Here is a 25199-nt window from a genome sequence, read left to right on the forward strand (position 1 = left end):
ATGAGAGTAGAGGCCTCATGAATGGAATTCAAAGTCTTATAAAGGAGACCCCACAGAGATCCCTAACTCCTTCTGCTATACAAGAACTCTGCCAATAGGAAAAGGGCCTTCCCTGGAACATGCTGGCACCCTGACTTTCAGCCTCTAGACCTGTGAGAAATAAATTTCTGTTTATAAATCTTTGGTATTTGTTATAGGAGCCTGAATGGACTAAGTAACTTAGGAATATGTTTGTTAAAATAAATGTCCAGAACAGTAGATGAAAGTTCAAAAACATCACACATACACAGTATGTGTGTCACACACAAAACTTTGTGTCACACACAAAACTAATTTTAAAATATACTGTTTAATAATGTACATAAATGTGAAAAGAAATGAAAGCAATATAAAAGTTGTGTAAACACAAGTCAGGATGGAGGTTACTTCTTAGGGGAAAGCAGTGGTACAGTATGAGGCCCACTTAGAAGATTTAAATTATTAGTAATATTTCTTGTCTCAGTTGGGGTAGCAAAAAGGCCGAATTAAAGATAATGTTCATTATAACATATTAAAAATACTTAATCTGAACTTTCTACCCAAGAACTACTGATTTGGGGGCATTATTAACTTATCCAGTGTAGTTGAGATCCTTTTTTTTTTTTTTTAAGATGGTACCCACCTACCATCCAGGCCTTCCGGCCTAACTACGTTATGAATGACTGAGGAGTTTAATCAAGGCCATGAGCAAAAACGCAGCATCCCAAATCCAAGTACCTATTCGCACCATGCCTACAGCAACACCATTAACAGAACAGTAAAAACCCAAGGAAAGCAGCAACAAAATCCTAGCTTAACTAGGACGCAAACAAAAGAGCGAGAAATCACGTGGTGCTTCCTCCCACGCCCGGCGCGCCGGTGATGTCACCAATCCGCGACAGGGCCATTGATTTCAGACAGAAGGTAGAGAGGGCTACGTGGTGGGGGAGGGCGGGGGGAGGGTCCGGGCGGCAGTGACTGTCTCTGGTGTCGAGTTGTGTCCCGGAGAATTACAGGACCCGGTAAGAGGTTTTTCCCTTCCCCGCCATCACCTTCTGTGGCCTGAACGCCCGGCTCCCACCGCCGCTCCAGTGTCGGGCGCTACTGGAAGAGGGAGCGCAGGGGCGCCCGGGTGGGCTGAGGGTGGCCGCAGGGCCAGGTTGGGGAGGCGGGGGTCGCGGGCAGCTGCGGGGCTCGGCAGCCTCGCGGGGAGGTGAGCGCCGGGGGCCAAGTGCTCGTGTGCGTGCTCCCGGGTGTGGGCGGCAGAGACTGCGCACGGATGCTCTGGCGCTCGTGCCAGCCAGAGCCGAACAGCTGGGTACCAAAGGCCCTTGTTTTCCTCTCGCCAACTCCCTCGCCTGAGGGAGAGTGACAGTAGAGCGAGGCGCCTGGGACTCGTTCCGGTCCGATCCTTTCTGCGTCTTCAGCTCTGACTGCATAGGCCCGCGCCTCATCCCTGGGATAACATCCGCCGCCCTTGGCGTGCCGTCCACAGGGAAGGCGTAGGCGTCCGCCGTGTAGAGCCCACTGCGGGGTCACGGACACTGCGCTCCGCCTCGCTCTGGCCTTGGTGCAGGAAGCCTAGTTGCGTCACCTCCCCTTCCTTCATCTGGCTTGATTCTTGGGCCCCGCTAGAGGGTAAGCCTGCCTCAGGTGTGACGTGTTGATGTCAGAGTTTGGGAAACTTGTCTTTCAAAAAGGCTTTAGAATCTGTCACCGGATACTCCGCGCAGTGTCGGGGTGTCCCAGCCTGCGGTAAGGGAGGGAGCAGAGCCTAAGCTGCTAAGGGAGGAGGATGTGCACACAGAGGCCTGCACAGTGGCTGATGTTGAGAGGGAGGCCGGATCTCTAGAACAGGCCACTGGGAGGGAGAACGCAGGAGCAACAAATTGCCCAGCAAATGTGAGTGATGATGCCCGTTTCTTTCTTTACTAAAGAAAGCCTGTTCCCATCGTGTCAGAGATCCTGAAATATCTTTTCCATTATTTCATTATTTCATAGTTGGGTGTGCTTGCTGTATGAGAGGCAGGGAATAGAGTGGAAAGAGGGCATGAACTTTGGGAGTCAGGTCTGCTTTGCCAGCTGTATGACAGTGACTGAGTTATTTAACCTTTCTACTCCTACTTGATCTTATCTACAAATGAGGATAATTATATCTACCTTGCAGGGTTGTTGTCAGAATTTGAAGTGTCTAGCTATTATTAGTAAGATCCAAGCACCCATGACTTGAACTTGCTTCCTTGCTGAAGGTTTCCTGTTGGTACAGCTGCTTGAAAAGCAGGAGAACTTTTTGCTATTCTGAATATTTGCTATTCTGCCAGATAGGATAAAGCAGAGTTGGGATGGGGGTGGGGAGACTAGAAACCCACCATCTCTCTACAGTAGACCATTAAATTTTAGAACTGGAAAAAGATTAAGCCTCACTTTATTCTCTTAATAATGCTTAGTTGCTTCATTCGTGTCTGACTCTTTGCAGTACCATAGACTGCATCCCAACAGGCTCCTCTGTCCATGGGATTTCCCAGGCAAGACTACCTGAGGGGGTTGCCATTTCCTTCTCCATCTCTTAATTGTAACTTCTCTTTATTGAGCACTTGCTAGGTGTGTGACCCTGTAACTAGGCTCTTTACAGACACTAATTGATTTAATCCCTCCAGCAACCCAGTGCTATAATAAGTATAATTCCCATTTTACAGATGCAGAAGATGAGCTTAGCCAAGTTTCTGACACTAGTTAATGGCAGAGCTGGAACTTGAACCCAGGCCCTCAGGCTCTGTGGGGCTTGGGTCTTGTTATTTCTCAGCATCACCAACTCAGTGGACATGAATTTGAGCAAACTCCCAGAGATAGTGAAGAACTGACGTGCTGCAGTCCATGGGGTCAAAAAGAGTTGGACACGACTTAGCAACTGAACATTTCTCAATGACTTGAGCCCAGGCAGTGTGAGCCTAGTATAGTGGGGGAAGGGAGGCATAAGCAGAGTTTAGAGGGCCAGTGTTTGCTCTAAGAATAACATCTCATTGTCTGGTGATAAATTATCTTGTATTTTACATCTTGCCCAGCGTTGTCCAGATGTGAACCAAGATTTGGCCTTTTCATGCAGAGAAAAAGGAAAGGCTCATGGGCACATGTGCTGGGATCATAGACACACAATAGATACTTGGAAAGAAGAAAACATCTCCAGATACTGTTACTTCAGCCAGGAGTAACATTGCTGAAGACAGTTTCCTTTAAGCTAGTTATTTTTATACTGTAACAGGGTGTAATGTGACCTTCCTTCTGATTTGAGGATTTAAAGATTTGAAGCTGTGATTCAGACCACGACTGGTATTATCTGTGACCAACTGATTTGAGTTTTCAAATATGTCAACCACAGGATCTGAGCTTTTGGGCTTTTGTAGTGATCTCTTGAGATACAGCAGTTTATTTTACTCTAACATCTGTTAGACTTGGACCATAGTGAGTGCAGCTGCTTGAGTTAAGTTTCCTGGAGAACACTGGATGATCATTTGGTATCAGGGTTAGAGAGTTCACAATATTAAGTTTGTCACAAAATTAAGTATTTGAGAAAGGTCTGGGATGGATGTGCATTCATGTGGGAATAGTAAATGGGTTTTAAACAGATGACATTCTTGGTGTTTTTGATCAGCTGTTCTGTGTTGTTTCTCAGTTTGAAGATGACTTTCATCTGTATGGTGACTTATTAGGAACTTGGAAGATTTGCATAACCCACCCATGTAGATTGTGACAAATAAACTCTCAGTTCCTCCACCCAGGGAGCACTCATTGCTGCTTCTGTAGCCTCCCAGATGTCCTGAAGTCACCTATTTCATCATGTTTATCAGCCTTAATGGGAGAGATGCTTTAACATAATTTATCCTTCCTTTCCCTTTGTACCCCCCCACCACCACACACAGAGTGAAGTTCTGTCCCCAGAAGGGTATATGCTAATGTAATTGTAAATAGCAGAAACCTAATGTAAACTAACGTAAGCAAAAAAGAATTGATTATTTAACTAGGCAGTCCAAAGGTGAACTTCAGGCATGGCTGGATCATGAGACTGAAATGATGCCGTGAAGACTCTCTTCACCCTGCCTTTCTCTGCTTCTTTTTGTTTGTTGCCCTCATTCTTTTCTGCTGTTTTCTCTGTTCATATTGAAAAAGGTGACTTCTGGCAGCCCCAAGCCTATGACTTATAGCTCACTTCTAGCATTGTAAATTAGTCATGTAGACAAGGAGCAACGTATGCCATGATTAGGCAAGTCTGTGTCACAGGCCCACTTTTGAAGGCAGGAGTGAAACTTTTTCCACAACGACATGGGATGGGGAAGTGCAGAAGTACTAGGCAGGTGAAAACACCAATGATTGCTTCAAGTGTGTGTGCGTGCATAGGCATCTGTGCTGACATATGTGCTCATATTCCACTTCTCTGAGGCATTCCCAGAGTCTTTCAGCTAGAGTGAAGCCACCTGGTTTTGTTTGTCCATCGCACATTGTTATTTTGTTATGGCATCGATCATGTTCTTTCTATCTTTTCCTTGCCTTTGCGTCTGCTGTTTGGGTTGTGCGTGTGTGCATGCACACACTCACACATACTGTTTTGGCTGATTGACTTCCTTGGGTTCAGGCCATGCTTCTCTTCCCAGACACCTTCTTTGACCTCCATCAATTAGGAAGTCACATAAACCCCTGAGCACAACCCCATTGTGGATTTGATTTCTGTTTGATAACTGTCTATTTTCGGGTCAGTTCTCTGCTAGACTGAGAGCCCCTTGAAGACAGAGGCTGTGTGCTCTGTATTTCTTACTTAGCTAAGAAATTAGCTGCATTATTTTTCTCTTAGCACTTAGAACTAATTGACATTGTATATTTGTTTGTTGCCTGTCTTCTCACTAAAACATCAGTTTCATGAAAGTATGAGGAAAGAAATTTTTGTTTTGTTTACCACTGTATCTCTAGGGTCTAGGATGGTGCCTGGCACATAGTATGTGCTTAATAAGTGTTTTTTAGGTGAATAACTGAAAGTCTACTCACAGGGAGAAAACGATGCCACTGTGTTGATTAGGATTAATCAACATTATTAATCTGCACGATAGATACAGTTGTCACTGTAAATGTCTCTAAAGACAAGTATGCAGGTGCCACCCCAGCAAGGCAGAACCTCTCCCCGTGTGCATGTGAACCGGCAGAGGTCAAGCCCCGAGGAACAGCCACCTGGAAATTCCACCCTGTGAGATATTTCACCCCCTGAAACCCTCCTGATGTTGTTCAGTTGCTAAGACCCGTCCGACTCTTTGAGACCACATGAACTGCAGCATGCCAGGCTTCCCTGTCCTTCATTGTCTCCTGGAATTTGCTCAAACTCATGTCCATTGAGTCAGTGATGCCTTCCAACCATCTCATCTTCTATCGTCCCCTTCTCCTCCTGTTCTCAATCCTTCCCAGCATCAGTGTCTTTTCCAATCAGTTGGCTCTTCACACCAGGTGGCCAAAGTATTAGAGCCTCAGCTTCAGCATCAGTCCTTCCAATGAATATTCAGGGTTGATTTCCTTTAGGATTGACAAGTTTGATGTCCTTGCAGTCCAAGGGACTTTAAAGAGTCTTTTCATAGTCTAAACTGTGATAGGTAGGATATTAAGGCTTTTTTTCATAGTTTGAGTCTCCCCCCCCCCCCCCCTTAGAGTATTTATCTTTAAAACATTTCCTTGAGCACTTACAATGAGCCAGGGAAGGTTTTAAGTCCCTTAACAATTCATTCTTTGACTGGAGTTTGGGGATCAAGGGTTGTGAAGTTTAAACCTTTCTTTTTTTTTAATACCCAAACATTCAAAAGAGGCTTAAAAAAAAATTCCAAACTAGAAAATTATAAACGAAATGAGACCCCTTTCCATCCAGCTTATCTCACCCTCCAGGGGTAGAGCTACTACCAATAGCTTGGTGTGTATCTCCTCCCTTCCTTTTCTTGGACTTTTACATAAAATATACTCCATCTTCTTGTCATTGTTTGGCTTCTCACCCAGAGGTTCTGCACGCTGATCTGCACCTTGCCTTCTCCATAGCCATCTCAAGGTGCTTCTGCCGTGCCCAGCGCTGCTCCCCAGGGACAGCACCCTGCCCTGGGGTGAGTGGCAGAGCCAAATGTGGGGGGACTTGCAGCACAGAGTGCACTCTGGCCTTCAGCACAGCGGCTGCTCAGGTGTTGGTCTTTGGGCCTCTCCCAGGGAGGGCCCAAACCCACATCCATCTTCCTGGTGCCTCATCTTCAGGGAACCCTACTCATGCCACATCTACGCCCCAACAGAAAAAGTGGAGCAGTGATACCCTCCTGTTCTAAAGAAGAAACAAAATTACACAAAAAAAGTAATTTTCTTACCATTAGAGGCTGGAGGTGAGAGGGCTGTTGTTTAACCCCACTCTCACCCCCAAATATCTGGGCCTCCCTTCTACCTAGCTGCAGTACCTGCTTGTCCTCATTTGCTTCCTTAAAAGTGAGTAAGACTGTGGCTGAATCATGTTGATGTATGGCAGAATGATACATACGCACTAATAAAACAGTTGCTGCTGCTGCTGCTGCTAAATCACTTCAGTCGTGTCCGACTCTGTGCGACCTCATAGACGGCAGCCCACCAGGCTCCCCTGTCCCTGGGATTCTCCAGGCAAGAACACTGGAGTGGGTTGCCATTTCCATCTCCAAATAAAATAGTTATCCTCCAATTAAAAATAAATAATTATTTTTTTAAAGTGAGTACAAGTTTACACTCCAATCTGAGTTTACACTGCAATGCCTCTCCATTCCCTGTGCCCCTGTCTAGCCCTGCCCTCTCCAGGACTGGGTATTTTAACTGAAAGAGGAAAATCTTGGCTAACTTGAAAAACAGTGTCTCATTTTAATTTGCACTTTTGGTTATGATTTAGTTTGAACTGTTTTTTGTAAACCATTTTTATTTCCATTTTAAAAATTCTGTTAATTTGTGATTTTGTCGATTTGCTTGTTGTCTCTAAATGATTTTGTTTATAAATTATACAAATTATCTAAAAAATGAGTATGTGCTGATTATAAAAAAACAAAAAACTCTTATGTGCTGTAAATACCCTTCCAGTTGGTTGGTTGCCATCAAATTTTGGCTTTATTATTAAATATACAAAACCTGTTTTTCATTCTCCTGTAGACAAATTTTGTCCTTTTTGACTTCTTCCTTTGTTTGTAAGCTTAAAAATATTTTTTCTTCATTCTGTGTCCTAAAGGTTTGCTTTTTGACATGTGACTAAAAAGTTAATATTCGGTTTTATTTCAGATTTTAACAAGGTATTTGATGAAAATATTGTCCAGTGTTTTAAATAAAAGCAGTTTTAATTAAATAAAGGTCTATGTTTTGTTTTAAAGATACATTAGTGTGTATGTATCATATATTTTTCCTTTTTTAAATTTAGTAGAATATCAAAGCTTACTCCACAAAACGGACTTCAAATATATGTATAATTGTCATCATTTTAATGTTCTTAAGCATTTTATAAATTGCTGCATGAGATGTTTATCTCTTGCTATTGATCTGGTTTAAAGAAGCACTCTCGTTCGGCTAACAGCTTCTCAGTGTAGTCAAAATGATGAATTTAGCCTCGTCCAATTCCCTCATCTCAAAACTTCCCTAAATCTCTCTTTGAGTTATAATCATATACAATAAACATTTTATGAATATGATACGGTATTCACTGAATACCATTCAATAAATTTTGGCAAATACAGATACCCATTTAATTACCTCCAAATCAAGAAGATAAAGGATGTCCCTCACTGCAGACAGTTCCCTCATGCACCTTTCTAGTTACCAGTATCCCCAGAGGCTACCACTGTTCTGATGTCTATCATCATAGATCAGCTTTTGCCTCTCTAAAATGTCACGTAAATTGCACTATTCAGTTTGTACTTTGTGCGTGGCTTCTTTTAGTGAGGTTCAACCACGTTGCATGTGTCACTGTCTGCTTTATGCTTGCATATTAGTTGTTTAATTCATTTGTCAGTTTCTGGACTCTGGGGTTGTTTCCAGTTTGTGGCTATCAAGAGTAAAGTTTTATGAACATTCTTTTTCTTCTTTTTTTACTGTGGTGAAAAAACACATAAAATTTACCAAATTAACCATTTTCAAGTGTATAGTTCAATGGTATATGTATATTCACATGGTGAAACCGATCTCCAGAACTTTTTCATTTTCTTTTCTTTTAATATATATTAATTATTATATTTTTTGGCCATGCAGCATGCAGGATCTTAGTTCCCTGACCAGGCATTGATTCCAATAGGCTCCCTGCAGTGGAAGCACACTCTTAACCACTGGACCTCCAGGGAAGTCCCAGAAGTTTTTCATTTTCAAATCTAAAACTCTGCACCCATTAAACAACTCTCCCTTTTCCCTTCTCCCTATTCCTGGTTCCATAAACATTCTTGTGTAAGTCTTTTTGTGCCCATCTCTTTTCATTTTCCTTGAGTAAGTACCCAGAAGTATCGTGGCTGAGTCATAGGGTATTTGCATTATTTAGCCTTAGAAGAAACTGCTAAATAGTTTTGAAAGTGGTTGTGTTTCACGTTCCTTCCCACCAACAGCGTATAAGAGTTCTAGTTTCTCCATATCCTCACCATTAGATATTATGAGGGATTTTAAAATTTTTTATTTAACAGAGAAGCCTGGTCTGCTACAGTTCATGGGGTCGCAAAGAGTCAGACACAATTTATCGACTAAGCAACAACAGACAAATAGCTATGATGTGGTATTTTGTGATTTTATCTCATCATATCTTAATCATTTATTTACATGGCTGTTTTCATCTAGACTGAGATTATTCCAGGCAAGGTTCATACAGTAGGTAGTTATCTTTTTCTTATTAACTTTTTCCCTCTTACTTTGATGCTTTATTATAAAAAATTTGAAAGTTGAAGAAGCTATTAAAATGAATAAAATCTCTGGTAATCCCACCTCTCAGACATCATCGTGAACATTCTGCTCTCTTTCACGTGATGCTGTGTTGGTCAGCCCACAGATAGGGCAGTTCCAGGGAAGGTTGATACAGCAACTCAGCGTTGTCCCAGCCCTCTGCTCTGCCATCCTCAGAGCACCATTTATTCACAGCAAGGAATTTTTGTCACAGAAAGCCCCTGACAGACTTCCTTTTGTTTTGCTGGCCAGAGTTGTATCACGTGTATCACTGGCAAGAGGAGTGGAACTGCCAAAACCGGGTTAGATTAGGCTAATCAGGGTCCTTCCTCTGACCCCGGGGAGGGAGCCTGGCCTTCTCTGAGGACTGTGGCCAGAACCAGGGGTCTGTCAGGAAGGAAGGCAGAGTTCCCCGGGCAGGCACTCAGCACTGTCTGCCACTTGGTCATGTTTTTCAAAACCCTAACTGTTCTCTATTTAAATGTTATGTCTTTCCCCCTATAATGAACTAAACATCTTCCATGGCATTAACTCTTCATAAATATGACTTTTATATATTATATAATTTATGACTGTACCACAGGCTACTTGACCACATCTCTAGTTTTGGACATTAAAGATGTTTTCAGTTTTTGGCTATTGTATGCAGTTCTATAGCCAGCCTAAATTTCTGTGCTAGATTTCGAATTATCTTCCTCAAGGTAGGTTTTTATGATTGCACTATTAGTTATACTTATTAATAATTATGTTGCAATATGATTACAATATTAATAATGATTGTTGATTATTGCATGACGTTATTAATATATTTAAGACTTCTGACACACATTGTCCGATTGCTTTGTTAAAAAAAAAAAGAAGGCATCTTAATCTTACCACCATCTAGGAGGGTGCCTGTTTCTCCTCCTTTCCTTATTTTTTACTTTTCTCCTTTCTTTTTCTTTCATTCAGTCATTAATGTATATTCCTTTGGCAGATATTTGTTGAATATCTTTGACAGCCAAAGCACTGTACTGGGTCATGAGGGTACAAGACTAGTACTGCTCAGGACAGACAGACAAAGATCATGCAGTTGTATAACTATAGCTACTGATAAGTATTATGAAGGAAGCTTCCTAGGGTTATAGATACTATAAGGTTCATATGCCTTCTGGCATAGGGACAGGACTGGAGGAGAAAAGAGTCTACAGCTTGGCTTTTTCAAGGTTGCGAGAGTGCTCTGTGGCTATTGGGCAAACAGGATGGACGGTGCTTTTTGTGACATGAAAGGATAGGCTTGGCTGGAGAGTGGGAATCGCTGACCTTGTTATAGACTTGGGCCTTTATGCCAAGAGTAACAGATAGCCAAAAAAGGGTTAAAGAAGGGAGGTGATGGTGACCTAACCATCTTTGAGAACATTTTGGAGAGGGCCAGAGTGGATTCCTAGAATCTAAGATTAGATTGTGAAGGTAGCCATGGAGTCACCCCAGCTGGCACTGGTTTTTTTTTTTTTTTTTTTTTAATTGCTGATTTTATGAATGAAAATGTAAGTTGTATTATAAATGTGATTGAATATCTCCCCACGCATTTGCACTTCCTTTTTTGTGAATTGGCTTTTTGTCGACTGCAGCATTAGTGGGAACGGTATAGTGTAATGGCCAAGAGCACCCGCCCCAGAGCCAAAGTGCCTGAGGTTGAATCCTAGCTCTGCCAGTACTGACTTAGTTATCTTAAACAACTTTGGTCCACCTCAGCTTCCCCTGCTATACCATGGGGACAGTAACAGTGTTCCTCTCTTAGAAGGCAGTTGTGAAAATTAAAGGATAAACTACAGCGCTGGCACATATGAGCACTTCCAGATGCACATGCTGTCTTACTGCAGGTACATGGGCTTTATATATACATACATACGTATTAACTCTGTCTTGTGTACAACTGTGATTCCCTGTTCATTTCCATTTTTTAATTAATATTACTTTTTAAAAACTTTTTACTGTGAACATTTTCAAACATCATGTCACTATTTTGAAGTACAAAAATTTATCTGCAGTAAACAGATGTCAGTCTTCTCCTTTGTGATGTCTTCCATTCCTGTGAAACAGGTCACGTCATACCCAAAGATTTTGTTTTTCAGTGTTTTTATTCAAAATGCTTTACAAATAATCCTTTAATCCATTTGTAATTTATTTTGGTTTATTAATATCAGGCTAGGCTCTAAATCTATTCTTTACCTCCTCTGCACATTCATAGAGGGTTTGATTTAAGTTGTACCTGGCTGGCCTAGTGGTTTTCCCCGCTTTCTTTAGTTTAAGCCTGAATTTGGCTATGAGAAGCTGATGATCTGAATAGATTTAAGGGACTAGAACTTGTAAACAGCGTGCCTGAAGAACTATGGACAGGGAAGTCCATAATATTGTACAGAAGGCAGCAAACAAAATCACCCCGAAGAAAAAGAAAAGCACGAAGGCAAAGTGGTTATCTGAGGAGACCTTACAAATAGCTAAAGAAAGAAGAGAAGTGAAAAACAAGGGAGAAAGGGAAAGATATATCCCCCAAAACGCAGTTTTCCAAAGAACGGCACAGAGAGACAAGGCCTTCGTCAATGAACAGTGTATAAAACTAGAAGAAAACAACAGAAGGGGAAAGACTAGAGATCTCTTCAGGAAAATAGGAGGTATCAAGGGAACATTTTGCCCAAAGATGGGCACAATAAAGGACGTAAATGGTAGAGACTTAGTAGAAGCTGAAGAGATTAAGAGGAGATGGAAAGAATACATGGAAGAACTGTATAAAAAAGATCCAGATGAACCGTATGACTATGATGGTGTGGTCAGCCACCCACAGCCAGACATTAGGGAAGGTGAAGTCAAGTGGGCCTTAGGAAGCACTGCTGTTAATAAAGCTAGTGGATGTGATGAAATTCCAGTAAAACTATTCAAAACCCTAAAGGATGATGCCGTCAAGGTGTTGCATTCAATATGTTAGCAAATCTGGGAGACCCAGCAGTGGCCACAGGACTGGAAAGGTCAGTCCTCTTCCCAGTTCCCAAGAAAGTAGTACTAAAGAATGTGTTCACCGTTGGACAGTTGCACTCATCTCCCATGCTAGTAAGATCATGCTTAAAATCTTAGACTCTAGGCTTCAGCATTATGTGAACTAAGAACTTCCAGATGTCCAATCTGGATTCAGAAAAGGAAGAGGAACCAGAGATCAAATTGCCAACATTCACTGGATCATAGAGAAAGCTAGGGAATTCCAAAAAAACATCTACCTCTGTTTCATCAACTACACCAAAGCCTTTGACTGTGTGGATCATAATAAACTATGGAAAGCTCTTAGAGATGGGAATACCAGACCATCCTACCTGTCTCCTGAGAAATCTGTATGTAGGTCAAGAAGCAACAGTTAGAACCCTGTATGAAACGAGTGGTTCAAGATTGAGAAAGGATACTACAGGGCTGTCTGCTGTCAGCCTGTTTGTTTAATCTATACGCTGAGCACATCATGAGAAATGGACTGGGTGCGTTATCTGGATGGAGTCAAGGCAAGAGAAACATCAACAACCTCAGATATGCGGATGATACCACTCTAATGGCAGAAAGTGAAGAGGAACTAAAGAGCCTCTTGATGAGGGTGAAGGAGGAGAGTGAAAGAGCTGGTTTAAGACTAAATACTAAAAAAAAAAAAATAAGATCATGGCATCCGGCCCCATTACTTCATGACAAATAGAAGGGGTAAATGTTGAAGTAGTGGCAGATTTCCTCTTCTTGGGCTGTAAAATCACTATGGATGGTGACTGCAGCCATGAAATTAAAAGACTTTTGCTCCTTGGCAGGAAATCTATGACAAACCTAGACAGTGTGTTGAAAAGCAGAGACATTACTCTGCCGACAAAGGTCTGTATAGTCAAAGCTATGGTCTTCCCAGTGGTCACGTATGGTTGTGAGAGCTGGACCATAAGGAAGGTGGAGCACTGAAGAATTAATGCTTTTAAACTGTGGTGTTGGAAGAGACTCTTGAGAGTCCCTTGGACAGCAAAGAGATCAAACCAGTCAGTCTTAAGGAAAATCAATCCTGAATACTCATTGAAAGGACTGATGCTGAAGCTGAAACTCTAGTATTTTGGTCATCTGATATGAACAGCTGACTCATTGGAAAAGTCCCTAATGCTGGGAAAGATTGAGGGCAGAAGGAGAAGAGGGCATCAGAGGATAAGATGGCTGGAGCAGCATCACTGATGCAATGGACATGAACTTGGGCAAACTTTGGGAGATGGTGAGGGACAGAGAGGCCTGGCATGCTGCAGTCCATGGGGTCACAAAGCATTGGACGTGACGGGGCAAATGAACAATAAAGGCTTTAAGTTGATGTGTTTTTTTTTTTCAAAATTTAACATTTTTATTTTGTGTTGTTGTATAGCTGATTAACGATGTTGTGATGGTTTCAGGTGAACAGTGAAGGGAATCAGCCGTACATATACATGTATCCACTGTGGCTCAGACAGTAAAGAGTCTGCCTGCAATGCAGGAGACCTGGGTTAGATCCCTGGGTTGGGAAGATCCCTGGAGAAGGAAATGGCAGCCCACTCCAGTATTCTTACCTGGAGAATCCCATGGGCAGAGGAGCCTGGCGGGCTACAGTCTATGGGGGTCACAGAGTCAGACACAACTGAGCGACTAAGCGCAGCACATTCTCCCCCAAATCCACTTCCAATCCAGTCTGGCACATAACCTTGGGTAGAGTTCCACGTGCTGTCCGTGTTGGTTATCCATTTTGAATATAGCAGCGTGTACATGACCGTCCCAAACTCCCTAACTGTCCCTTTGCCCTGGCAACCGTAAATTCGTTTTCCAAGTCTGTGAGTCTCTTTTTGTCTTGTAAATAAGTTCATTTGTATCATTTCTGTTTAGATTCCACATGTAAGGGATGTCATATGATAGTTCTTCTTCTGTATCTGACTGACTTAACTCAGTATGACAATCTCTGGGTCCATCCATTTTGCTCAGGTGGCATTACTTCATTCTTTTCCTGGCTGAGTGATACTCCGTTGCATATGTGTACCCCATCTCCTTTATCCGTTCCTCTGTTGATGGACATTTAGGTTGCTTCCATGTCTTGGCGCTTGTAAACAGTGCTTCAGTGAACATTGGGGTACATACATCAATGGCAACCCCACTCCAGTATTCTTGCCTGGAAAATCTCACAGACAGAAGAGCCTAGTGGGCTACCGTCCATGTGGTCGCCAAAGTCGGACACAGCTTAGCAACTAAACCACCACCACCATCCCTTTAGGTCATGTTTTTCTCCAGATATATGTCCAAGAGTGGGATTACAGGGTCATATGGTAGCTCTATTTTTAGTTTTTTAAGGAACCTCCATACTTACTCCGTAGTGACTGTACCAAATTACATTCCCACCAACAGTATATGAGGGTTAAATAGATCTTTTTTGTCCTAGAAAGCCTATCAATCAGCCAAGCTCCATATATAGACTAATTGATCTTCCCCTTGCTGCTGCTTTTGGCTCCTGTCATGCATTGGATCTGTACACACACTAGGGCCTATTAGGAAATGTGGTTCTGCTCTGTAGCTCCATTCTGGTATTATACTAGCGCTGCTTTGATTTAATCAGTATGGCTGTCGTCTTTTTAACAAGTATTTTGGCTATCCTTGCTTGTTTTTTCTTGCACTTGAACTTTAATCATTTTGTCAGGCAACCACTCCTTACTGCCCCTAACCTCCTTAGAATTTGCAGTTAAACTGCTGTTTGATTTGGCAGTCATAAACTGTTCAGCCATCACATTTGTAACTGATGTATCCTTCTGTTTAAGACAGTTATTCCTCAACAGAGTTTTGTACTTTTCCACACATTTTAATACATTAGGCTCTTCACATTTTTTAGAATTATTCCCATATTTCCCTTCTTAGTTTTAATTTAAAAAAATATTTTGTCTATTTATTTGGCTGCCTCGGGTCTTAGTTGTGGCAGCAGGACCTTCCTTGCGTCATGTGGGGGCTTTCATTGCAGCAGACAGACTTAAATTTTGGCGCATGTTCAGTAGCTGGGACGTGCGGGCTCCGTAGCTGCAGCACGTGGACTTAGCTGCTCCAAAGCAGGTGGAATCCTAGTTTCCTAACCAGGCAATGAACCCATGTCCCCTGCATCGCAGGGTGGAGTCTTAACCACTGGACCACCAGGGAAGTCTCTGTTTACCTTTTTAAAAATGTTTTATTTGCTGTTAAGAATATAGTGCTTTTCATATAAGAAAGTGTTGTGTTTTGTATATTTCTCTTATATCCAGCCATATTCTTTAACTGATGGTGATCCAAAGAGTTTCAATCTTCTTGTATCAACTAGGATTATGATATTATCATCTGCAAATGTTTTCCTTTCTTTTTTTGTCAATTTATCTCTTCTGTTTTGTGTTACAGTATATGCTAGGATTTTCAGAATAATGTTAAATACCATATTTCTTTGATTTTAAGACCACTGAGCATAAGAACATGTTATCAATTTAATAACAGTTTTAGGGACTACTAGTTGCAATATCCCAATATATAATGTCCACGCATATAATTCATGGGCTTCCCAGTGGTAAAGAATCTACCTGGCAATGCAGGAGGCATGGGTTTGGTCCCTCAGTTGGGAAGACCCCCTGGAGAAGGAAAAGGCAACCCACTCCAGAATTCCTGCCTGGGAAATCTCATGGATAGAGGAGACTGGCAGGCTACAGTCCATGGGGTCACAAAAGAATCAGACATGACTTAGCAACTAAACAACAACAATATGTAATTCACATCCCAATGTCAGAAATGTCTGGAGTACATCTCAGAATGGAGGAAGTAAGATTACGGTGGTAATGGTGGCCCTCTTTATTTTTTGTTTTAGTGGGAATTCCTAATTATTCCATTTTAGATATGATATTGGCTGTTGGTTTATGATCAGTAGTCTTTGTTATATTATAGAAATAACCTTTCCTTCAGACAAAAGAAAATGTAACTGTGCTGGACAGAAATGAGACGGCTGTGCTGTTTAACTAAAAAGTGGGAATCGTGACTGTGCATGTGTTGTCTATGCCAGCTGGTCTCTTTCCACCTTTTCCGTGATAGCCCCCAAATGCAGAAATCTTGGCTGCACAGCAAGGTCTGTGCTAGTCCTTCTACCCAGAGCGCCCTGATTGGCACAACCTATGGAGGATGGTGTCTTTGTTTCCTGCAGCTACGATGACAAATGACCACAGATTTGGTGGCTTACAACCATAGACATCTATTCTCTCACAGTTCTGGAGGCTAGAAATCTGAAGTCAGTAGTGTTACTGGGTTGAAATGGAAGTGTTACAGGGCAGTGCTCTCTCTAGAGGCTCTCGGGGGGAGTCAGTCCTTGCCTCTTCCAGCTTCTGGTGGCTGGCTGCGTTGCTTGGCTTGTGGCCACGTCACTCCCATCTTCGAGGCCTGCATCTCTGTCTGCCATGTCTTCATATACTCCTTCTCCACTGTGTGCATAGATGGAAATTTTTTTTTTTCTGAACTTGTCAATGCTGAAGGAAATGCTTTTAAAGACATAGGTTAGGAATTTTTGTCATCCTCTCGCTAAGTTGTATGTTTGTAAACTCAGGGACTTTAGCACACCAGGCTTCCTTGTCCTTCACTGTCTCACTGAGTTTACTCAACTCATGTCCATTGAGTCAGTGATGTCATCCAACCATTCCACCCTCTGTCACCCCCTTCTTCTCTTGCTCTCAATCTAGCAAAGCCTTATTCATTCCCTTTGGGAAGAAAATTGTGGTCACCTGGAAATGGCTTTAGGTCAATTCCCAGAAAGTCAATCCACTGAAATTCAGTTCCACAAAAGCCCCTCAACCTTGCCTCCTCCTACTGACCCCTAGTCTCCTCCTCAGTCGCAGCTCTTCATCTACAGGGAGTGGGCAAGCTACATTTCCTCTAATACTGTTGTGAAGGCAGGATAAAAACTGGTCAATTAAGGCTAGATGCTTAAAGAAAAAAGTCAAGAAAGAAAGCAAAGGCTTTTTGCCCACTTCCCCAGGAAGCACTGCAGAATTCAGGGGGCAGGGGGACAGGGGCTGCCCTTAGGCCTGCCTCCAACAGTATTGGACTTGGCCCCTCTGCTTCCTACACGCCATGGAGATGAGGACATTGCCCTTGCTGGAAGCTGGGACTGAGCCCAGCCACTTATAGGCTAGGTCCTAGGGGAGAGAACGGAGAGAAGGCAAGAGTGAGAGGGAAGGTCCCCTCTTTGGACTTTGATTCAGTTCAGTTCAGTCACTCAGTTGTGTCCAACTCTTTGAGACCCCATGGACTGCATGGACCCCATGCTTCCCTGTCCATCACCAACTCCCAGAGCTTGCTCAAACTCGTGTCCATCGAGTCAGTGATGCCATCCAACCATCTCATCCTCTGTCGTCCCCTTCTGCCATCTTCAATCTTTCCCAGCATCAGAGTCTTTTCAAAAGAGTCAGTTCTTCTCATCAGGGAACCAGAGGATTGGAGTTTCAGCTTCAGCATCAGTCCTTCCAATGAATATTCAGGACTGATCTCCTTTAGAATGGACCGGTTGGATCTCCTTGCAGTCCAAGGGACTCTCAAGAGTCTTCTCCAACACCACAGTTCAAAAGCATCAGTTCTTCAGCACTCAGCTTTCTTTATAGTCCAACTCTCACATCCATACATGACTACAGGAAAAACCATAGCTTTGACTAGACAGACCTTTGCTGGCAAAGCAATGTCTCTGCTTTTTAATATGCTGTCTAGGTTGGACATAGCTTTTCTTCCAAGGATCAAGTGTCTTTTAATTTCATGGCTACAGTCACCATCTGCAGTGATTTTGGAGCCCAGAAAAATAAAGTCAGCCACTGTTTCCACTGTTTCCCCATCTGGATGCCATGATCCTGGTTTTCTGAATGTTGAGTTTTAAGCCAACTTTTTCACTCTCCTCTTTCACTTTCATCAAGAGGTTCCGTTCTTCGCTTTCTGCCATAAGGGTGGTGTCATCTGCATATCTGAGGTTATTGATATTTCTCCTGGCAGTCTTGATTCCAGCTGGTGCTTCATCCAGCCCAGCGTTTCTCATGATGTACTCTGCATATAAGTTAAATAAGCAGGGTAACAATGTATAGCCTTGACGTACTCCTTTTCCTATTTGGAACCAGTCTGTTGTTCCATGTCCAGTTCTAACTAGACTAACAGTCTAACTTTGACTCAGTGGAACCCAAATGTGGACCAGTAGCTGAGCCTCTCTGGCCAGAGCCAAACTAGCTCAGTCAGGTCCTTCTTGCCAGACCAGCCTAGCACAGAAGACGTGGTTTCAGGGTGTCAGGACTTAGCGCCTAAAACCACAAGCCGTGTAATCACCTTGTGCGTGTACAGTGTTTATGAGACTAATTGTACATTCACTCTTTAAACTTACATGTAAAATACTCAGCGCAGGCATGTAAGCCATTACTATTCATGTTATTTTGGTATTATTAGTAGTATATCTTTAAAATATAATGCTTACCACAATGCCTATAGATAGTTGACAAATACTATTTTTCTTCCTTCATTTACTGGGTAAGTTTGAGCAGGTAGAGGCCACTTCTGGAGACCTGAGTTTTTTCCGGGGGTACCTGAGGCGTCTCTTGCTTTCTTGTAACTTCAAAAGCCAGTCTAGTCAATACCCTTAATAGAATATACATCAGCGTAAAGACAGCTGGGGAGCGCTGCTCAACCAGGTGGGCGGCTTCACTGTTCTGTCCACAGGAAGCCTTATAGGTTATCAAAGCAAGTCAGGTTATTATAGGAAGACCCTGGGAATTGTGAAAATTATGTTGATGTGGCAGTAGCTGTCTAGTAGAATAAAAAACCCAGTGATTAAATATTGAAACAACAAAAAAAGAAGGCAATAAATGTATGCCTAGCGACTCTATGAATTGCTTGTCACATATTTCCTAGGAGTTAAGATAAGAACATGAGTTTATTTAGGTGCAGATCCTCTTCTAAAATAGTGCGCTAGTATTTAAAATAACTCAGTAATTCATTACTTTTTTGATAATGTGCTGCAAGTTCAGTTGCACACATTCACAGGCAGTCCATTTTTGTTGCAGTATCTGCTGTATGAGCAAATATTGAAGGAGTTTGCAGACGTCTGCTTTACAGTAGGGAGATAGATGATCCAACTGGATATAGCCCATATGTGCAGAAAAGTCTGGTTATGGGAAATGACAGACTAGAAAGACTGTTGTTGTAAATATGCATCCCTGCACACAGTAAGGGGCTTCCCAGGTGGCGCTAGTGGTAAAGAACCATCTAGCAGGAGATGCAAAAGACACGGGTTTGATCCCTGAGTTGGTAATACCCCCGGAGGAGGGCATGCTAACCCACTCCAGTATTCTTGCCCGAAGATTCCCATGGACAGAGGAGCCTGACGGGCTATGGTCCATAGGGTTACAGGGAGTCAGACCCTACTGAAGCGCGCACACACGCAGGTAGTCAGGTTAAACAGAAAATTCACAACAAGCCAAATTAATCATTACAAAGTGAGATTAACAGTTATATATATAGTTCAAAAACAAGAATAGCAGGGTCTAGAAACAAACCAGCCCAGTAGTCCAGATGATAACACGTCCTTCCCCGTAATTGGGCAAGGCCAGGTCCCCAAAGGCGCACATGGAGCCAGAGCTTGTCAGTGTTATGTGGAAGCCAGATTTCTGAGGACACTGAATGGGGGGCTTTTGGAGTAATACCTAATTCTAGACAGTAACTCTTATCACTTAGGCAGTTGTTAGCAAGTAACCTTAGGTAGTATGTTCACAGGAGGTCTTGCATTTGGGGCTACTGCCAGGCAGCAGATAGTCGCAAGCTCCTGGGGAGGTAAGCGCCTGTGTTAGGAGAACTGCATATATGTGTCCATGGAGCCTGGATACACAGGGGAAACAGCAAGGGTGAGCACTGGTGAATTAACAGTGGAGATTTAGGGGTAGCTTTGATCATGTGTGGGCTTCACCGGTGGCTCAGATGGTAAAGAATCTGCCTGCAATGCAGGGGAGCTGGATTTGATCCCTGGGTCAGGAAGATCCTCTAGAGAAGGAAATGTCAACCCACTCTAGCATTCTTGCCTGCAGAATTCCATGGACAGGAGCCTGATGGGCTACAGTCCCTGGGGTCGCAAAGAGTTAGACGCAACGGAGCGACTAATACTTTCACGCTTGACCATGTTTGCTCATCTCTGATTTTCTTGCAATCAACAAGAAAATTAACTGCAATTAAAGTGTTTTCAATTAATACTTTAGGTTACTTTTTAAAAGAACTTCATCCAGCTCGCCATGCCCCTACAATAGAACAGCACAAAGACTGATGTCACCACCTCACGACCCTGTGGGAGCTGAAACAATCACTGAGGGCAAGGAGATGAAACATTTATGAATAAGACTATTTGCAGTTACTTGAGCTGCTGAGATTAAGTGACAAGAGCAGTTGTGCTTTCACGGCATACACCGACTCTCTGTTTAACAAATTTCGCCTTCCTGCTTCCCCCGTGCATCCTGGGTTCGATTCAAAGCCACGGAGGCCACAGCGGTGCAGCTCCCTGCACAGTAGCTGTGATGAGCGCTTTTCTGGATCATTCTTGTGGAAGGGTGAGAGGCCTTGGGATTGTTTAGCTTGAAGGCAAGAAAGCAGAGGTGAGACATAACTCATTTTACTTAAATGAAAAAGAGAAGACACTAGAATTGCTACAGAAAGAGCTTCCTGTTGTTTTTAACCTTTTAAACTTGTGAAGTACAGCACATACATACAGAAAGGTGCATAAAGCATCAGTGTGTGCCTCAATGAATTATTGGAAAGCCACGTATGTAACCACCACCCAAGTCAAGAACTAGAATATCAGCGGCACCCAGAACATTCCTTTCCAGTCAAAACCTCTCCTTCCTACCCTAGAGATAACCACCATCCTGTCTTTGATGCAGAGTATACTACAGTTGTTTTGCCTGGCTTGGGACTTACAAGTGGAACCGTGTCATATGTATATGGCTTCTTTAACTAATTATCACATTTAGATGACTAACCACCTTGTTGCATGTGGTTGTAGTTCTTTCATTTTTGTTGCTGTATAATATTCTCTCATAGGCAGATGTCACCATTTATCCATTTTCCTTTTGAAGAACATTTGGGCGGTTTCAGGTTGGGAGCTATTATGAATAATGCAACTACCAGCTTGTTGAATGTGTGTCCTGGTCTAGGAGTGAAATTGCTGAATTGCGAGGTGTGTAGGTTTCCCAGGTTTCCTGTCATAACTAGGAGCTGTTCTGCACCCTTGCTCTCACGTGCTCTCATCAGCTGGTTACAGTGCTTGTTTGATAATGGACAGTAACTCACTGAGGCTTTGCTTTGCATTTCCTTAATGTGATGAGATAGAGCACTGTCTCTTATGTGTACTGATATTTTATATTTCCTCTTGTGACATTCGTGTGCCACTGTTTTCCCCATTGTTTTTTCTACAGAGCAGTCTGTTATTCAGTCAACTAACCAGCCCCCTGAAGGCCACTATCAGGGACTGTGGGGAGTTCCCTGCCCCAGGAGAAGACTCTACAGCTCTAAAGGCAGATATATAAACAAGTAGCTCATAACACTGTGACGATCATGTGAAACATCAGTCCCCCCACCAGGCTGACTGTTGGCTGACAGGGCAGGACTCTTACTTGTCTCATGTCCTGAGTGCTTAACACAGTGTGTGGCATGTGTTAGGTGTTTAGTGAAGTCTCTGTTAAATTAATGAAGAGGAGGCATTTTCAGAGGATGGTGAAAGTGCTCTAGTAGGGGTAAGTGTTGAGTAAGAGAGAAGCACAAAATCAGGAACCACGAATTGCACCCCCTCCCCCACTGAAAGTGGGGCAAAGCTTCCCTTGGAGACAATATTTGAAGCAGATCTTGAAAGACTTTCACCAGAAGCTGTGGAGGAAGTATATTTAAGACTAGACTAGATTGCACAAAGGCACTGACAGGGAAGGAGCACTACGCTAGAAATGTGAGCTGGCCGGGGGCGGGGGCTCGCATCAGCCGGGGGAATGGAGTGAGAGGATGGCTAGAAACGGCGTCAGCTGGAGACGGCTCTGTGAAGGCGCTGCCTTGTAAATCTCATAAGCAGTGTCCACTGAAAAAACGCACAACCTAAAAATTGAGAGTTGCGTTTTATTCAGCAGACAAAACTGAGGACTTAAGCCCGGGACACGGCCTCTCAGATAACTCTGAGAGATTGCTCCAGAGATAAGGGAGGTGCCAGGATACATAGGAGTTATTTTAACAAAGACCAGGTAGTCAGAACATCAAGAAATTATTGTTAATTAAAGAAAACTGGATATAGCCTGTGTTTTCTCATCCTGAGTTTCGTCCAGGGGCACCATGACATGGAGGAGAGGGCTGCAGAGTTGGATGATTGGATGGTGGGCATTGTTTTTAGCCTGAGTTCCCTCAGGGCTCACTATGGGGATAGTAATGTGATGACTTGATAGCTGCAACATCCTTTGCTTAACTGATACAGCAGGCAATATTTTTCATTTACACAGTGGGGATAAAATTGAAATGAAATACAGAAAAAGAAAATTCTCACAGGTGAGCGGGGAAGAGAGCTGTTGAGCATTAGAACTGATCTTTTCCTAGACATCTTGGACAAAATAGAGCAGTATATAAGCCTGATCATGAAATCAATTAACAACAAAAGTTATCTTTTTGAAAGCCATCATGTAACATGATGGAGTGTAGAGTGGTAATGAAGAGTGACTTTCTGCAGTCAGACCTGGATTTAGCAGCAGCATGGCCCTAGTGGAGCCTCCATTTCCACATCTGTAATTTGGGAATAATGCCCACCTTGCAGAGCTGTTGTGAAGATTAAGGAGATAAGGTGGGACTTCCCTGGCTGTCCAGTGGTTAAGACTCCCACTTCCACTGCAGGGGCTCGCCAAAAAAAAAAAAAAAATGAGGCATGTAAAGGACTTCACCCTTGCCTGGATGGATGCTGAAAGGTGGGATGGTTTTGTGATGCAGATCCTTAAGTCAGTTGCTGATATTATTATCTTGCTACTACATGCTGGCTGTTATGTGGTCATGTTGATGCAGCCAAGATCTTGGCTTTGTCTGCCCACTAAAGCCAAATAAAAAATACAGAGACAGAGTTTGGAGGAAATAGAAAATGGCTTTAATCCTCAGCCAGTGGAAGGGAGAGCAGAGTAGGCTTGTTCTTCAAGAACTGTGCCCCCCTCCCGGGAGGAATCTGGATTCCCCAGATGAGGCTCACAGTCAGGGGTCAGTGATGAGGAGCAAAGGTGTAAGGGTCTTGTATTCTTCCTCTTGCACTGTCATTGGCTGCTGTCTGGTAGCCCAGTTGTTGGGTCCATAGTCTTTCTTGACTTGTACTGTGGCCTCCTTTCTGTAATGCAAAAAAAAAAAAAAAAAAAAAAGTGAAGAACTACAAGGAGTGGTCTGCAAAGAAAATGCTATTGGAGAAGGAAATGGCAACCCACTCCAGTGTTCTTGCCTGGAGAATCCCAGGGACGGGGAAGCCTGGTGGGCTGCGGTCTATGGGGTCACACAGAGTCGGACACGACTGAAGTGACTTAGCAGCAGCAGCAGCAGAAAGGTGAGCACCAAGCACAGGATGTGATTAGCACAGAGTTAAAAGATAACAGATGCAGAAGGTAGCTCCTGCAAGGTCTGAGGCACAGGATTTAATTTACAAATCAGGTTAGTCTTGCTTATTGACTACAGATCAGAAACAGTTAAAAAAAAAAAACTCAGGGCAAGGGAATAAAGACCTTTTCCGTTTTTTTAACTGCAACAACATCAGTTAATATGCTCGAGTATGGGTAAATAGTTCAGTGAGGACAATCACTTGAAGAGCTTTGGGCCCCCCTTCCACTTTAGAGACACGTGGTCACCTTAGAGAGAATCTGGGAGTAAGAAAACAGAGCCCCAGCCTCTTTTTCTCCAGTGCTAGGTTTCGCAGGGGGGCTTTGTTCTCAGTTTGCTTTATCCCGTGTATTCCTGAGACAGCCATGAGGGATTTATGAGCTCAGTATTTTATAGCTCTTTTTCTAAAGAAAGCGTATCTTGCCCAGTTCTCATGCAAGGAAAGGATTAAACTTGTAATCGGAGCGAAACCAGACTTTCTCGGGCTCCTGTGCGCAAGCCCCGCCCCTCGGCCAAACTTTCCAAAGAGGGAGGTCCGTTTGAAGAAACGAAAGTGAAATTGAACCGGAGCCATTTCCCAGCCCTGCTCCCAGCTTGAAGCTCCCGGCTCCCTGCTCCCGGGGCTTGAGTCGACTCCAGAGGCGCCCCCTGCGTCTGGGAGGCCCACGGCCTGCCCTGGGAAAGGTCCAGCTGCGGAGGGTCGCGCTGCTGGCTGCGGGCGGGCACCGGAACATGCCTGGGGCGCGCCATGGACCCAAGACAGGTAAGCCCCTGGGCTCAGGGCCCAGAGCCGGCGCGCCCGCAACCTGCTGGCCTGGGCTCATCTTATCCTCCTCCCTGCCCCCCCCCCCGCCCCCATGTCCCTGTTTTCCTGCTTGACATATGCTTATTGTGTGCGAGCGTGTGTTTCCTTGCCAAGCAAAATTGCTATTCTAGGAATTCAGAATTTGTGTCATGCTTATTAACTCTGTGTTGGGAAGATGTGGAAGAGGATTTGTGAGGGAAGTGCACCTCCTCCCCCAGAGGACCAAGGCCTGAGCCCAGGTCAAGACAACCCCCCTCTGCTTTTCAGCTAGGACCCCATGGGGGCTCAGTCCCGCCTTTAGCCACCTACCCCCGCGCCCCCACCTTGGACAGCCTGCTTGACTTTGAGCATCTCCTCCTTAACCTGTAGGAGAAAGTTTATAGTGGCTTGACTCATTATCTCTAAAACCTGGGAAACGCTAGTGTCCTTCAACAGATGATTAAACAAACTGGGATACATCCATATAGTGGAAAACTGCTCAGCCGCAAAGGGCAGGAAATACTGCTGTATGCAACAACATGGACAAATCTCAGATCCATGATACTGAGCAAAAGAAGCTGGACTTAAAACACTGCATACGAGTCCATTTAGATGACATTCTGGAGGAAAACCTACAGGAACAGAAGGCAGACCAGTTGCCGACAGGAGCTGTGTGTGGAGAAAGAAGCTGTTTACAAAGTGCATAAAAAACGTTTTTGGGAAAGGGAAATGTTCTGTATCTTGATATCAGTGGTAGTTAAGAGGGCTGTGTGTGCTTTGACTCTGTATGGTCAAAACTCAGAGTGCTAAGTCG

The 25199-nt window shown here is 43.5% G+C and overlaps 1 protein-coding gene across 7 annotated transcripts in view; it reads left to right on the plus strand.

The window, feature by feature from the left end:
- The first annotated feature begins 605 nt into the window (after positions 1 to 605).
- Positions 606 to 25199, plus strand: part of ADAR (adenosine deaminase RNA specific) — a 50250-nt gene continuing 25656 nt past the window's right edge. For 2 of the 7 annotated variants that reach the window (XM_055584104.1, XM_055584109.1), the window contains exon 1: positions 607 to 942. In XM_055584104.1, the coding sequence (XP_055440079.1) occupies positions 901 to 942 (42 nt within the window). In that variant the 5' untranslated portion in view covers positions 607 to 900. Of the gene's footprint in view, positions 1041 to 24022; positions 24365 to 25199 lie in introns of those variants that run through there. The other 5 variants (XM_055584107.1, XM_055584108.1, XM_055584110.1 and 2 more) reach the window with 5 other exon arrangements.

Source organism: Bubalus kerabau, chromosome 6 (assembly GCF_029407905.1).
Source record: "Bubalus kerabau isolate K-KA32 ecotype Philippines breed swamp buffalo chromosome 6, PCC_UOA_SB_1v2, whole genome shotgun sequence".
Taxonomy (NCBI): domain Eukaryota; kingdom Metazoa; phylum Chordata; class Mammalia; order Artiodactyla; family Bovidae; genus Bubalus; species Bubalus kerabau.